Genomic DNA, 11,621 nt, shown 5'->3' with positions numbered 1-11,621 from the left:
ATGCGACCAGTGCGTACACAGACGCCGAATCTGGGATGCGGTTTCCAAGTCGCTTGGCAATCGAAGCAGTTGGTCAGCAGCAGCAGATACTTTGCATACACAGCTATAGCTACAGCTAAAGATACAGATGAAGATACAGATGTGCATAGAACATGTTTTGAGTTTTGTGGCGTGAGTGGGGAGCTTCCGCTGCGGTTTGAAAGTGAGTCTAGAAGTAGAAGTAGAAGCATTGGATGTGGGTCAAGGTCTCTATTTGGATGGAAAGTCAATAAAAATTGCATCGGGGAAAACTTGACGAATATTTCACAATTCCCATAAATATTTATCACTCAATAAAGCAAATTTTGTAGCGTTAAATGGCTCTATCATTAGGGTACGTGGTGAAAATTTATTGGTTTAGAGACCAGACCAGACCCAAAAACGTTATCAGAAAGCCTGACCTATGTACGTGATGGTAGCTTCAATTGAATGAATGATGTACATCAATTCACACGCACAAGTGCTTTCCATTTACTATTGCTAATGCCTCATTTAAATAAATAGCCGACATTTATGGCTTTCTTGCGTAATGATAAGATCTTCCCAATAGATTTCCAATTGGCAAAGTGCCACAAGGCATTGCAGGAGTGGAAAGCAAATATTGTCAATTCAATATTTTAATGTTCCATTTATTTAAAATAATAATAAATACTTAATTCAAAACTCAACGGTCCGATATGCACACTTATCGTTCCTCTTATCGATGTAAACCATAAAAACTATGCTGATTGCATCTCTGTCCTGCCAACAATAAAAAAAAAGCTGAAAACGCCAAACGCATTTCCAAAAAAAATTCAGAATTCCCGCTTACTGCAGCTGGTCTTAAGAAACAGCTAGATTTGCCGGAAAAAAGCGCATTTGGCAGCACTGGTGGAAACAGCTATCGCTGCCGAACAGCTGCGTGCCTATCATCACAAACAAGTGCATTTATTCAATCTTTGTTTTCCTTTTTCATTGAAGAAAAAAACTCCCCACAACACACGACATCGGCATATAATGACGGCCCGAAACCCACAGACTTTAATGGCACTGCCCAACGAGGAGAACTTTGACTTCCTGTTCAAAATAGTCCTGATCGGAGATTGTGGGACTGGAAAAACATGCATAGTGGACAGATTTAAGACTGGGAACTATATAGAGCGACATGGCAATACTATTGGAGTGGACTTTTCCATGAAAACCATAGCCGTGGAAGCAAAACAAATTAAGGTATGTACAAAGGTGGGGGTGATCGTTGGAGTTATTATTTGGATGCTATTGATGAATGATATTCCTGCAGCTGCAAATCTGGGACACGGCTGGCCAGGAGAGGTTTCGCACTATTACGCAGAGCTATTATCGCTCGGCCAACGGTGTCTTAATTGGTGAGTCGTCGGTATCTCCCGGATACGCCCATTCATTTGTCATGCCGCCGCCCGACACTATCAGTAGGGTAGTGGAGAGCTCCTGTCGAGGAACGGTGTGATTCGCTGATAACGAGTGCCGCGCCGCTCCACGCTTTAATGTTACTGCGAGGCATTGATTTTAATAGTGTTTGCTCTGCTTGTGGCCTCGTTATCTTCTCCCCAAGCGTCGTACACGTAGAGACCCGAATGTTGTTGGTATATTAATATGTTTATTAATTGGTTTTCGCTACAGTTTATGACATCACAAAGAGGTCTTCCTTCTCCAATCTGCAAAAATGGATCGAGGAGGTGCGCAGATACACGGCATCGAATGTGCTGATCATATTGATTGGCAACAAGTGCGACCTGGAGACGGAGCGCGAGGTGGACTTTGAAGAGGCTCGCCAAATGTGTCAATATATACCTGAGATCCTTTTTGTGATGGAAACGTCCGCCAAGGAGAACATGAATGTTGAGGATGCCTTCCGCTGCCTTGCCACTGAACTAAAGGTTAACTCTGGGTTCCCTTTTTCAAGATCAAAGCTAATGCTTGTGTGTTTCCATTGCAGCGCCAACACGATGCCAACAATGTGGAGGCTGTGGACGAGAACACCATTACCCTGGGGCAGGGGAAGCCCCTTAAGAGTTGCAGCAGCTCCTGTAATCTCACTTAGACATCACCGTTTTGATATTGTTTTATTTTGCTTTTACGTTTTGTGATCAAACTGTTCGTGTGGCTATATATTTAGTTTGCTAATATTTAATCCTAATCCTAAAACTGTTTTTACGCGTTACTTACTGGCGGCTGCGAGTAAGCCCTTTAATTTATGTACTAACTTTTACACAACCATGTATTTATTTTAGACGATAGAGTACAAATTAATCTCAAACATCAACAAACAAGCGAGCGAATCGCGCTAACAGTGTCAATTATAAGGCAATGTTCGAAGAGAAGACAGGAGTGGAAAGATACGTCCAATTCTGTATTCAATTTAATACGAAACAGTTTCGAAATAAACTCTTTTATTTTGTAATTTTATTGGAAGTAGTTAATTGGCTTAGATCTTAGACTTTATCATTATCATAACTCGTACCACTCGTAAATTTTTATCATTGAGGGGGGGAGAGGGATCGTTATATTATACACTTAATAAAATTGGCTTGGCAACAACTTTTCAAACAATCGGCGAAACGCTTAAAATCTGTTACATCGTTTTATCAGTATTATGTGTGCCTTTACATTTACATAAAAATTGATTTACTTTTCTACAATTATTAACTATGGTCGTACGCTACTAGAGTGGCCTGTCATTTGTTTTTGATGCGCTGAACGATCCACTCCAGGCCCTGATACAAGCCCTCGCCGGTGAGCGCACAACACGCCTGGATGTGCCACTGGTGCTTTTTGATGGAGGTCAGGTCCAGTTGCCGTGAGATTTCGGCCGCCGACATCGATCCCTTCAGATCTTGCTTGTTCGCATATACCAGCAGGCTGGCCTTGCTCAGGTCCTCATGCTGCAGCATGCGATACAGCTCCTCGCGCGTCACCGCCAGCCGTTCCCGGTCCGTTGAGTCTATGACCATGATCACCAGCTCTGTGTTTGTGTAGTATGTGCTCCAGGCGGCCCTTAAACTCTGCTGGCCGCCGAGGTCCCACACCAGAAAGTGTATGTTTCGCCACACAACCTCCTCCACGTTGGATCCGATGGTGGGACTCGTGTGGACCACCTCGTTCATCAGGAACTGGTACAGGATGGTCGTCTTTCCCGCATTGTCCAGGCCCACCATCACCAGCTTGTGCTCCTCGTTCCCAAACATTCGCCATAAGCGGGAGAGTAAAAGACCCATATTTCAATGGCGATCCGTTCCGTCTGTGCAGTGCGTTTTCTTGTTGATTAAATTCAAAAGCTAGACTGGGCTGGGGGACAAAACGGAGGCGATGACGGTGATTGCCTCACACCAGGTTATCTCTCTTTCACTCTGTGTGACTGTGCGTGCGTCTGTGTGTGAGTGTGAGAGCTAGTGAGTGGTCGTCGCTGCTGCTGTGTTGTTGTGGTTGGAAAGTGGAAGGCCAAGCTGTAAATTATATATGCGCTCGCTCCGATACTCTCCTCGAATGAATTTACATATGCATTGCAACAAACACTTGTAATTTGTGATTGCCAAAGATGCAGAGCGAAAGGCCTTGCTTCAGTTCACTTCACAGAGATTTCTTCGAGTGCTGGAACGGATGGAACGGTGCGAAGCGATGGCGACGATTCAGCTACTCGGAGATTTTAAGTTTGATTTCGCGTCGTAGTTGGTTCTTGCTGCACTAATTGTTAATTTAATTAACGCAGTTTATATTAAAAAAGTAAACAGTAAAAGTGATTAATTAACGCATATGCGCTGGTCAGTGTTGTATTTGTCTTAATGTATCGATACTAGGCCTGGGGAAACATCGATGCGCTCATCGAAGTTTTTCAGTGCGGCCGTACTTTTTGCTTAAAATTATCCGTTGGAATTTAAACTATTTCAATGAAATTTATGATTCGTTAACGATTTATCAACGCTATAAATTTAGCAATTATATAAAAAATGTATTTAACAATCAAAACTGACACAGATACCTAAAACCCGTTGGTCAGAGCTCGGTGTTAACATTCTGTAGTGTGGCCGGAGTTTCCGCATATTCCCAATCATATGGTGCTCTTTACATTTATTAAATTAGCCAGCACACCGGCTGCATTCTTCCAACAATGAGTTTATTTTTAAAACTGGTGCTACTGGTCCTCGCTGTCCGGTTCACAGAGGCCCAAACGACGAGGCGCGAGCAGGCGCCCATTGCCGAGTGTCCTGGCCACAGTGTCCCACACGTCAGAGCCGAGGCATCTGATTTCGAGATTGCCATGATTTTGCACTACGTGTCCTGGTCGAGCGAAGCTCGAAGAGCGAAGACGCTCTACAACGGACTGGCATACTATTACCACGAGTACGCGTTCTTCGGGGCCGTCGACTGCTGGCATTTTCAGTGCAACTGCAGTAGCACTCACGTTCCAACGCCTGGCGCTGGAGGCTATCCGGACAAGTGGCCCACGTTGATAGTGCGCTACAACCAGCGCCACATTCTGCAATACTCCGGAGACTGGAACTTTGAGGATCTCGTGCGTTTCATGAACTATCTGATCGAGCCCATCGATCGGGTGCACACCAGCCTCGAGCTGGCAGGACTAAGGAAGCACTCGGATGCTGTCGTTCTGGCACTTCTGGACTCCGCTGACAGTCTGGCATACAAACGCTATATGGCGGCCGCTGTTTGTTGGCTGGAGTTCGATCCGGAGAGGAATATACGGTTCGCCCTTAACTTTGGGAAGAGTGCAAAGAGCATGCTGAGAGGGGAGGACGTCACACTGCCGCAGCTGGTGGTCATTGACAGCCGGAATGGTGTGCATACGTTCAACACATCGTCGAGCGATTGGCGTGCTTTGGACATCGTCCGATGGGTGCGTCACACCCTCAAGAGTCTGGCGTTCTTCTCGAATGGATATGGAACCCCCACGACAATAGCCTTGAAGGCGCGCTACACGCCCGTGCTGGCCATGGGCGTAAAGATGCCTCAGAGCCATCACACTGCGAGTGCCATGCCCTTGGTAATGGTCAAGGAAATGGCTTCCGCCCTAAAAAGGCAGACAGACAGCTGTGACGCGTACTGGACGAATGATGAGAGCCATGCGAAGGTGGAGTCATATTCCTTGCTGCAAATGCCCGCGGAACTATATGCAGAAACCTCTCAGAATGCAGAGCAACGTGGCAAGCACTGCTATAGAGCCTCGCAGCTGAATGCAGCGACTCTGGCCAACTACTACAGGATCAACAAGTACCTCAATCATCTCTGGCTAACTTATACGCACCAGAACCACATGGAGCGGTCGGCAGGCAGGGGCACGGAGTCGCGCCAGCTTCTGACTCTGCACCGGCGCAATCTGTGCCTCGCCCATTCCAACCATGGCACGCCGGCCATGAAGATTGGCATCGCCAACATGGTGACCAAGTACAGTCAACTTATCTGGCAACATTCCGGAGAGGATTTCCCCAAGAATCGATCTCTGGGCGTCGTGATCTTCGACTCCATTAAATACGGTGACTATCTGCAGCAGTTGGGCATACAGCAGCATCAGCACCACCATCCCCACGAGCGAGACGCCTCAGCGGTGCAGGTCTTCATATTGGACATGGCCGAGGAGGCGCTGCATGTGATGCCGCAGGACCATCCGTTCTCGTATGTGGCTCTCAAGGACTTCATTCGGCAGTTCTATGCCAAAACACTGCCCAAGGTTTACAAGAACGCGCTGCCACCGCCGGACACGGCTTTCCATCGCTACTTCAACCGCCAAATGCTTCTGCAGGCTCTCCAGCGGCCAAACGGCACGAATGTGGTATTCATGTATCGTCCAGACTGCGCCTTATCCGCCGTACTATCTCAAGCATTCCTCCAGGTGTCGGCGCTGCTCACCAGTCCAAGCGTTAACTTCATACGCTTCGACAGCCAGGCCAACGATCTTCCATGGGAGCTATCCATGCCGCTCTGCCCCACGCTGATTGTCTTTCCGCAGGCGCGTCCCACCGAATCCGTCGTGTTTCCGAACAATGTCCGGATTGATGTAAAGACTGTGTTTGCCTTTGTCATCGCCCAACTGGAGCCGGAGCAGCAGCTGCGATCGGTGCTGGCCAGCTGCCGGCGACGGATGAAGCATGTCCGAAGCTGCCTGGACTTTGCCCGCAGTTTGGTGCTAAAGCATGTGGGCCAGTATCTGAAATACTGGGAGATCTACGAGCACGAGCGCGACCAGATACTCGAGCATCTCAAGCAGTTCAACGAGATGCACATAGCCATAGATCGTAGCATAAGGTTATAGCACAGCCCTTCCTTGTAAACTCTGTAGGCCATTTGTTACTTAAAATAAGTAAAACCAGACTGTAGTTTGTATGTAAACTGTAAAGCCAAACCATGTTTGTAATTAAGTAGTAAACACTCATAGCTATAAGAAGATAATGCAATAATACATACATATATACCATATAACAAAATAATTCGATTTCTCGATTTGAATTTTTTGCTTTGGGTCGCTCGACTTGTGATTTTTCTGCGTTAGACAACACTAGAGAAAAACAATTGGAATCTGTAAAAATGTTGCGCCGCTCGGACAAATTAAGTATTATAGACCACACGACGTTCCAAAATATCCAAAACGATGGGGCACAAACAGCCCCAAGAATGCTGGCCCAAAGCTCCAAGTACAAAAATAAGCACAAGAAGGACGAGCTGCAAGGCACGCTCTTCGATTTTTTGGTCAAGTCGCGAAAGACGCAAAAGCAAAACAAGGCCAGAAAGCTAAAGCGTCCACGTCTGACCATTACAAAACCCTTATATTGGCCAAGGCGCAAAGGAAAAACCCGCATTAATCCCAGGAAGAAGGTGACTAGATTGAAAAAGCTGATATGCAGCTATCGCAGGCTGAAGAAGCAAAAGATGTCCACTGTTGAGATCCCCGACTACGAGGAGGAGCTGAGAGAGAAGCTGGAGTGCCTGTTGCTGGACACAGAAGACCCGTCTACACAAGAGGAGCAGAAACTGCCTACCAAAGAGGAGCATCTAGCAGATCAAGTCCATCCCATACATTCCCGGCGTTTCAGAAGGTTTTCTCTAAAGAACTTATTGTATTTTTGTTTTTAATTTAAAGTATGATTTCCCTCAGCTATTGCGACAACTGCACCAGACCACAGCTCAAGCAGTTGACCACTCAGTTGTTGAAGGATGTGAACCGTTTCCAGAAACGCGCCTATGTCAAAAACGAGATCAAGGCACGGGCACATCCTCGCTTCGTTTTGGGCATCCGTGAGGCTTTAGCCCGGCTGCGCATAAAAAAAGTAAAATTGCTAATACTCGCCACCGATTGCGAGATTTGCCCCGGAGAACGTAAGAGCGCATGCGATATTAAAGCACCAGCAAGTCATCATAACATATATTTCTCTAGATGGCCTGGACGAAACGATTGATGGCTTGAAGGAGTTGTGCCAGCAACAAACTGTGCCCTACTGCTTCTCTCTCGTGCGACGCGAGCTGTCCTATGCCCTTCAGAAGCGTGCACAGATCTCTTGTGTGGCCATTTTGGATTACGATGGGGCCAATGCCACATTCAATGATCTCCTCAGGGAGCTGGAAGACGCCAAAGAGGAGTATAAACGCCTGACTGCAGTGTGATGGTTTATTAAGTGCTGAAAGCGGACATAAGTGCAGGAAGGAGGTGCAAAAAAGACCAAAATATACTTCAGCTTCAGCTTCCTCGGCTTCTTCAACCCGTTGGCGTTAGCATGGTGGTGGTCACCAGATCGTACAAAGTGGAGCTACCATTGTCCATTTCGGTGGCAGCGCCAACCAAGCTGGCGGTATCATTCAGCGAATTGAATGTCTGAATGGCCTCCTTGGCCTGCTGAGCAGCCAAATTGAACTGAATCAATATAATGAGGTAGCTGGTGATACCACCACTGACGCCATACAACGTTTCCATGTCCAATGTGAAGAATCCGCAGGCGGAGAAGTCCACCGAGTGATTGAGCAGCTTCAACGACAAATGATTGACAATCTCGAAAAGCAAGTTATCATCCGCAACCACGCCGCACTTGTGCAGGCTGATGCCAGTGCGCTTCGAGGCCAGAGAAGTTTTCCAACTCAGGTAGATGAGATACACACACTTGCCGGACGTATAACTCAACGCAATGACCGTGATGAAGGGATTCTTGGCCGAGCGGAATAGCGACGGTATCGACTGGAACTGTGTCGCGCAGTAGAGGAAATACAGCTGAGCCGTGAATATGAGGAAGCCATACGCCATCAGAGAGAGAATCGGATAGCTCCACAGCTCGTTCATGGCCTTGCCAATCTCACAGATCTCGTCGTGCACCTGACAAAGATTGTTCAGCTTCTCCTCCACCTTGGCGGCGTTGCTCAGCTCGCTCTCGTGCGCCATATTCACGGATATCGGATGATGAGTGGCCTTGTCGGCGGCCTCAATGGTTTCCCCAAAAGAGTTCATCGAGTGGGTAACTGAAATCAGACATGCCCAATGGACTGCGAATCAAACATATTCAAAATGTACACCCACCAGGCGCCACCTTGTTCTTGCCAGATCCCTTGAGCGAGCTCATATCCAAGCCGCCCAGCTCCTTGTAGAGGTACTCCAAATTGCTGTCGTACTCCGGTGGCTGAGAGCTGTCCAACGCTGAACTGCTAGTCTCCTGATCGCCCCGCAGCCACAGCTTGAACTTCTCGTGGGTGGCTACCAGCTCCTCCAGCGTCATGTTGATGGCCTCGAAGCGTTCCTTCAGCGCATACAACGAGACGGCAAACCAGATCTTGTCCAGCGTATTGATGAAAGTGGGAATGGCCGAGACAATCCACAGAACGGACATCCATTGGGTGTAATCCACTAGCTTGATGTACGTGGCCAACAGGATGGAGAGCTCAAAGAGGAACGTCATGATTAGCATAAACCTAATGCGTCCCCCAATGTGGCTGTTGTCCACCACACACTTCTCCCTGTACAAACGTTCGTCCACGTGGCGAATGCGCTCGTAGAGCTCTCCAATCCGGCCCTGATTACGCAAGGCGGTTAACTGGTCCGTGCCCATCATAATGAGGCCAATGTAGGTGAGAAACAGGCCAATCACAAAGGTCAAGGTGCCTGGGGGGGATGGAAGGAAGCAAAGGTTGAATACTGCCCACCACTCGTCATGCTCTACTGACTCTGCGAGGCCTTGAGGGTGCGATCCTCCTCTCCAAAGGAGTAAATCAGGATGTTGTACAGCAGCACATACACAATCAGCATGGCCAGCATGTAGATCATGCCATTGCGCGACTTCTCCAGCACATTCTTGGTGCGAAACTTCTCCAGATTCTGCGGCAGTATCCCAGCAATCTTGGATATGTAGAAAAGTAGCTGGAATTGCTCCAGCAATGGCTGGACCATTGGCTGCGCATTCTCCGACTGCACCTGCGGCATGTTGACTGTCGACTGACCAACGTCTCTGGACCCTCTAGACATTATCGATGGCCCTGCAGACCATGCACTTAGCCTAATTAAATTTCTGCCGCACATTACAAGGGCAGCCCCACTCCACTCCCATCGATATTATCATTATAAGTAATCCACTATTGGGGGTGGGTGTTTACGTAACTCCATTTATGGTACAATACATTGATGAGTTTTGTCTTTAACTTGCTGGTTTATTTAAATAGAGAATTTTTTTGCCAGGGCTTTTTCACAATGAACGTTCGAATGTTATGTAATTTAAAAGCCGAAATATGCACGGCCGTAAGTTCTTTGAAAAAATGGGAGATTTTCTAACATAATCAGTTTTATAGTGTATATACGTAGATGTAGATGTATCTATTGTTTGTTTATTTGTTTTGTATTTGCTGCTACCGCCGGACCTTAGTTCCTTTTGCGGCGCTCGTTTTGCTTTCGCTCCTCCTGAAAGTAATTAAATGAATTAGTAAGTTGATTCTCGCAGATAATTAGATAGACCAAAGCGCATAAGAATAATTTCACAAACAGCCAGCCAGAAAACTTTGCAAATGTTTTGTCAAGCTCATTGGAAATAAATATACTCCCCGCAAAATGGAGGAAATCTTTGGATCTCAGCTGGAAATTGTGAAAGTATAATTATTGCCTTGGCTTGGCGGAAAGATTCGGTAAATACCGTTTGACTTTTGTTAATCTTAAGAGATTTTTTTTGACTTGTGGAAAACTATTGCAAAGTGTTCGGCGACCATTTGATTGGATCTGCTTGGGACTAAACCATAAAGGTCTTGAGCTGTGGGACGGTGTGGCTTACAGGCTGTAGCAACTTAAATGTAAACCCTAACGAATCGAGCATACCTTCTGGGTCAGGATTACGAGCAAACGGCGGAACATGCTCAATACGTCAAAGAAGAGATCCAGGGCATGCTGTACGACATCGCGGTTACCATTGCGGCACTTCTGTACAATGTTTTGTGTGTCGTAGACTATAAAAGCTGCCATTACGAATACACCCACATAGAGTTGAGTCTGTTTGATGGTGAGATAATATTTGCGATTAAGATGGCATTCACAGATGAGATTCACTTGTTTACTTACCACTTGCACCACGTACGACTTGAATATCATGTTGAAGAGGCTCAAAATGGCCATGGTGTTGACAACGCTGACTAACATTCCGCCCAGATACAAATACTTGCCCTGCTCGGCCAGTAGAGCGGCCAGCGAGAGGGATAGAAACGTGACAAAGGTGCCAGTGAGGGCTGTGACAATAATGGCCGGATTGATGTGGCTGACGTAGCCCAGCAGCGGTCCCAATGTCTGGCCAGAGCAAAATCCAAAGGCATAGAGCATAGTCAAACGTGTGCGATAGTTCTTGCCATCATCCTTGTAGAAATGCAGCCCCAATACCAGCACCAGCGTGGCCAAGGCAGCCAGCACGCCGAGATCTAGAACGTCGCGCATCTGGCAGAGGGCTCCAACAGTTGTCGCGGCTGCAGTGCTTCCCAAGACCATGTACACTTTGGCCAGGTGTTGGCGCACATGCGGCTCACTGGAAAGGTAGGAGGAAGACAAAGACACGGTAAGTTAGTTTCAAGGACAATCGATTCGAAGGCGACCAACTGTTGATGAGGTTCAATACCAAAACAACACGTCAGCCCCAGTCCCATCCATCCCTTATGACGCGGGTCCAATTCTGGACCCGAGCCTCTGGGGCCAAGTGCAAATGCACCCACCTCCGCTTGCCCTTGTCCGTAAGGTAAATACAGATAACTTACTAGCGATCGTTGAGTCCATTCACAAACGTCTGAAAACGTTCGTTAATTTTCTGTGCTGTCGCTGCTGCCATTTCTGCAAATTTTTTTCACTTGCTGAATAGTTTTCTGATCTTGTTAATTTTACAAACGGAGGAGTTATGTTCCCAAGAAAACAGTTTTGTGACTAGTCAGAAAACTTGTCGGGTCGGTTGTAGGCGCCTACTTGTTTTTCTTTTCTGTATTTCACAAAATGTTCCTTGTTTTCAGTGATTTCTAGAGACAGTGTTGGCTAACGTTGCGATTGAAATCGAACCTTCCAGTTGGAAGAGCAAGCTCGTGCGCAATCGCGTGCGTCACGATATTAATTTTTTGTTCATTTC

General features: G+C 47.0%; 6 protein-coding genes across 7 annotated transcripts; 3 read left to right on the top strand and 3 right to left on the bottom strand.

The window, feature by feature from the left end:
- The first annotated feature begins 708 nt into the window (after positions 1–708).
- LOC111068619 (ras-related protein Rab-43) lies at positions 709–2,458 on the top strand. The gene is made up of 4 exons (XM_022358231.2): positions 709–1,248; positions 1,319–1,403; positions 1,678–1,934; positions 1,994–2,458. Exons 1-4 carry the CDS (start codon positions 1,036–1,038, stop codon positions 2,096–2,098), a joined length of 660 nt encoding a protein of 219 aa, XP_022213923.1. The 5' UTR covers positions 709–1,035; the 3' UTR covers positions 2,099–2,458.
- Positions 2,104–3,842, bottom strand: LOC111068620 (ADP-ribosylation factor-like protein 5A). The gene has a single exon (XM_022358233.2). The coding sequence runs from the start codon at positions 3,270–3,272 to the stop codon at positions 2,733–2,735; it is 540 nt and encodes a 179-aa protein (XP_022213925.1). The 5' UTR covers positions 3,273–3,842; the 3' UTR covers positions 2,104–2,732.
- Positions 3,458–6,478, top strand: LOC111068615. Its single transcript, XM_022358221.2, has one exon. It carries the CDS (start codon positions 4,163–4,165, stop codon positions 6,317–6,319), a length of 2,157 nt encoding a protein of 718 aa, XP_022213913.2. The 5' UTR covers positions 3,458–4,162; the 3' UTR covers positions 6,320–6,478.
- An 85-nt stretch (positions 6,479–6,563) lies between these two features.
- On the top strand, positions 6,564–10,085 carry LOC111068617 (selenocysteine insertion sequence-binding protein 2). The gene is made up of 3 exons (XM_022358229.2): positions 6,564–7,100; positions 7,160–7,380; positions 7,439–10,085. Exons 1-3 carry the CDS (start codon positions 6,592–6,594, stop codon positions 7,663–7,665), a joined length of 957 nt encoding a protein of 318 aa, XP_022213921.2. The 5' UTR covers positions 6,564–6,591; the 3' UTR covers positions 7,666–10,085.
- LOC111068630 (gustatory receptor for bitter taste 66a) lies at positions 7,663–9,575 on the bottom strand. Its single transcript, XM_022358258.2, has 3 exons — positions 9,208–9,575; positions 8,567–9,145; positions 7,663–8,508 (listed from the first exon to the last, which is right to left on the bottom strand). Exons 1-3 carry the CDS (start codon positions 9,557–9,559, stop codon positions 7,757–7,759), a joined length of 1,683 nt encoding a protein of 560 aa, XP_022213950.2. The 5' UTR covers positions 9,560–9,575; the 3' UTR covers positions 7,663–7,756.
- LOC111068618 (bax inhibitor 1) lies at positions 9,667–11,511 on the bottom strand. 2 transcript variants are annotated; one of them, XR_002607184.2, is made up of 5 exons: positions 11,263–11,511; positions 10,583–11,036; positions 10,343–10,513; positions 10,164–10,277; positions 9,667–9,934 (listed from the first exon to the last, which is right to left on the bottom strand). XR_002607184.2 is itself a non-coding variant. In XM_022358230.2 (4 exons), exons 1-4 carry the CDS (start codon positions 11,331–11,333, stop codon positions 9,896–9,898), a joined length of 735 nt encoding a protein of 244 aa, XP_022213922.2. In that variant the 5' UTR covers positions 11,334–11,510; the 3' UTR covers positions 9,667–9,895. The 2 variants fall into 2 exon arrangements, 1 of the variants encoding a protein (XP_022213922.2); XM_022358230.2 differs by lacking the exon at positions 10,164–10,277 and having other exon boundaries at positions 11,263–11,510.
- Positions 11,512–11,621: the final 110 nt, after the last annotated feature.

Source organism: Drosophila obscura, unplaced genomic scaffold (genome assembly GCF_018151105.1).
Source record: "Drosophila obscura isolate BZ-5 IFL unplaced genomic scaffold, ASM1815110v1 contig_1, whole genome shotgun sequence".
NCBI classification, from domain to species: Eukaryota; Metazoa; Arthropoda; class Insecta; order Diptera; family Drosophilidae; genus Drosophila; species Drosophila obscura.
Note: the sequence above shows the minus strand (reverse complement) of the source record. Positions and strands in the feature narration are given on the sequence as shown.

Coding starts and splice junctions, on each gene's coding strand:
- LOC111068619 (XM_022358231.2), top strand. CDS start 1,036: ATGACGGCCCGAAACCCACAGACTTTAATGGCACTGCCCAACGAGGAG. Junction 1,404..1,677: donor GGCCAACGGTGTCTTAATTG/GTGAGTCGTCGG, acceptor TTTTCGCTACAG/TTTATGACATCACAAAGAGG. Junction 1,935..1,993: donor GCCTTGCCACTGAACTAAAG/GTTAACTCTGGG, acceptor TTTCCATTGCAG/CGCCAACACGATGCCAACAA.
- LOC111068620 (XM_022358233.2), bottom strand. CDS start 3,272: ATGGGTCTTTTACTCTCCCGCTTATGGCGAATGTTTGGGAACGAGGAG.
- LOC111068615 (XM_022358221.2), top strand. CDS start 4,163: ATGAGTTTATTTTTAAAACTGGTGCTACTGGTCCTCGCTGTCCGGTTC.
- LOC111068617 (XM_022358229.2), top strand. CDS start 6,592: ATGTTGCGCCGCTCGGACAAATTAAGTATTATAGACCACACGACGTTC. Junction 7,101..7,159: donor CATTCCCGGCGTTTCAGAAG/GTTTTCTCTAAA, acceptor GATTTCCCTCAG/CTATTGCGACAACTGCACCA. Junction 7,381..7,438: donor CGAGATTTGCCCCGGAGAAC/GTAAGAGCGCAT, acceptor ATATTTCTCTAG/ATGGCCTGGACGAAACGATT.
- LOC111068630 (XM_022358258.2), bottom strand. CDS start 9,559: ATGTGCGGCAGAAATTTAATTAGGCTAAGTGCATGGTCTGCAGGGCCA. Junction 9,146..9,207: donor CACCCTCAAGGCCTCGCAGA/GTCAGTAGAGCA, acceptor CATCCCCCCCAG/GCACCTTGACCTTTGTGATT. Junction 8,509..8,566: donor CAAGAACAAGGTGGCGCCTG/GTGGGTGTACAT, acceptor GTCTGATTTCAG/TTACCCACTCGATGAACTCT.
- LOC111068618 (XM_022358230.2), bottom strand. CDS start 11,333: ATGGCAGCAGCGACAGCACAGAAAATTAACGAACGTTTTCAGACGTTT. Junction 11,037..11,262: donor AATGGACTCAACGATCGCTA/GTAAGTTATCTG, acceptor CTACCTTTCCAG/TGAGCCGCATGTGCGCCAAC. Junction 9,935..10,342: donor TCGTAATCCTGACCCAGAAG/GTATGCTCGATT, acceptor AATTACTTTCAG/GAGGAGCGAAAGCAAAACGA.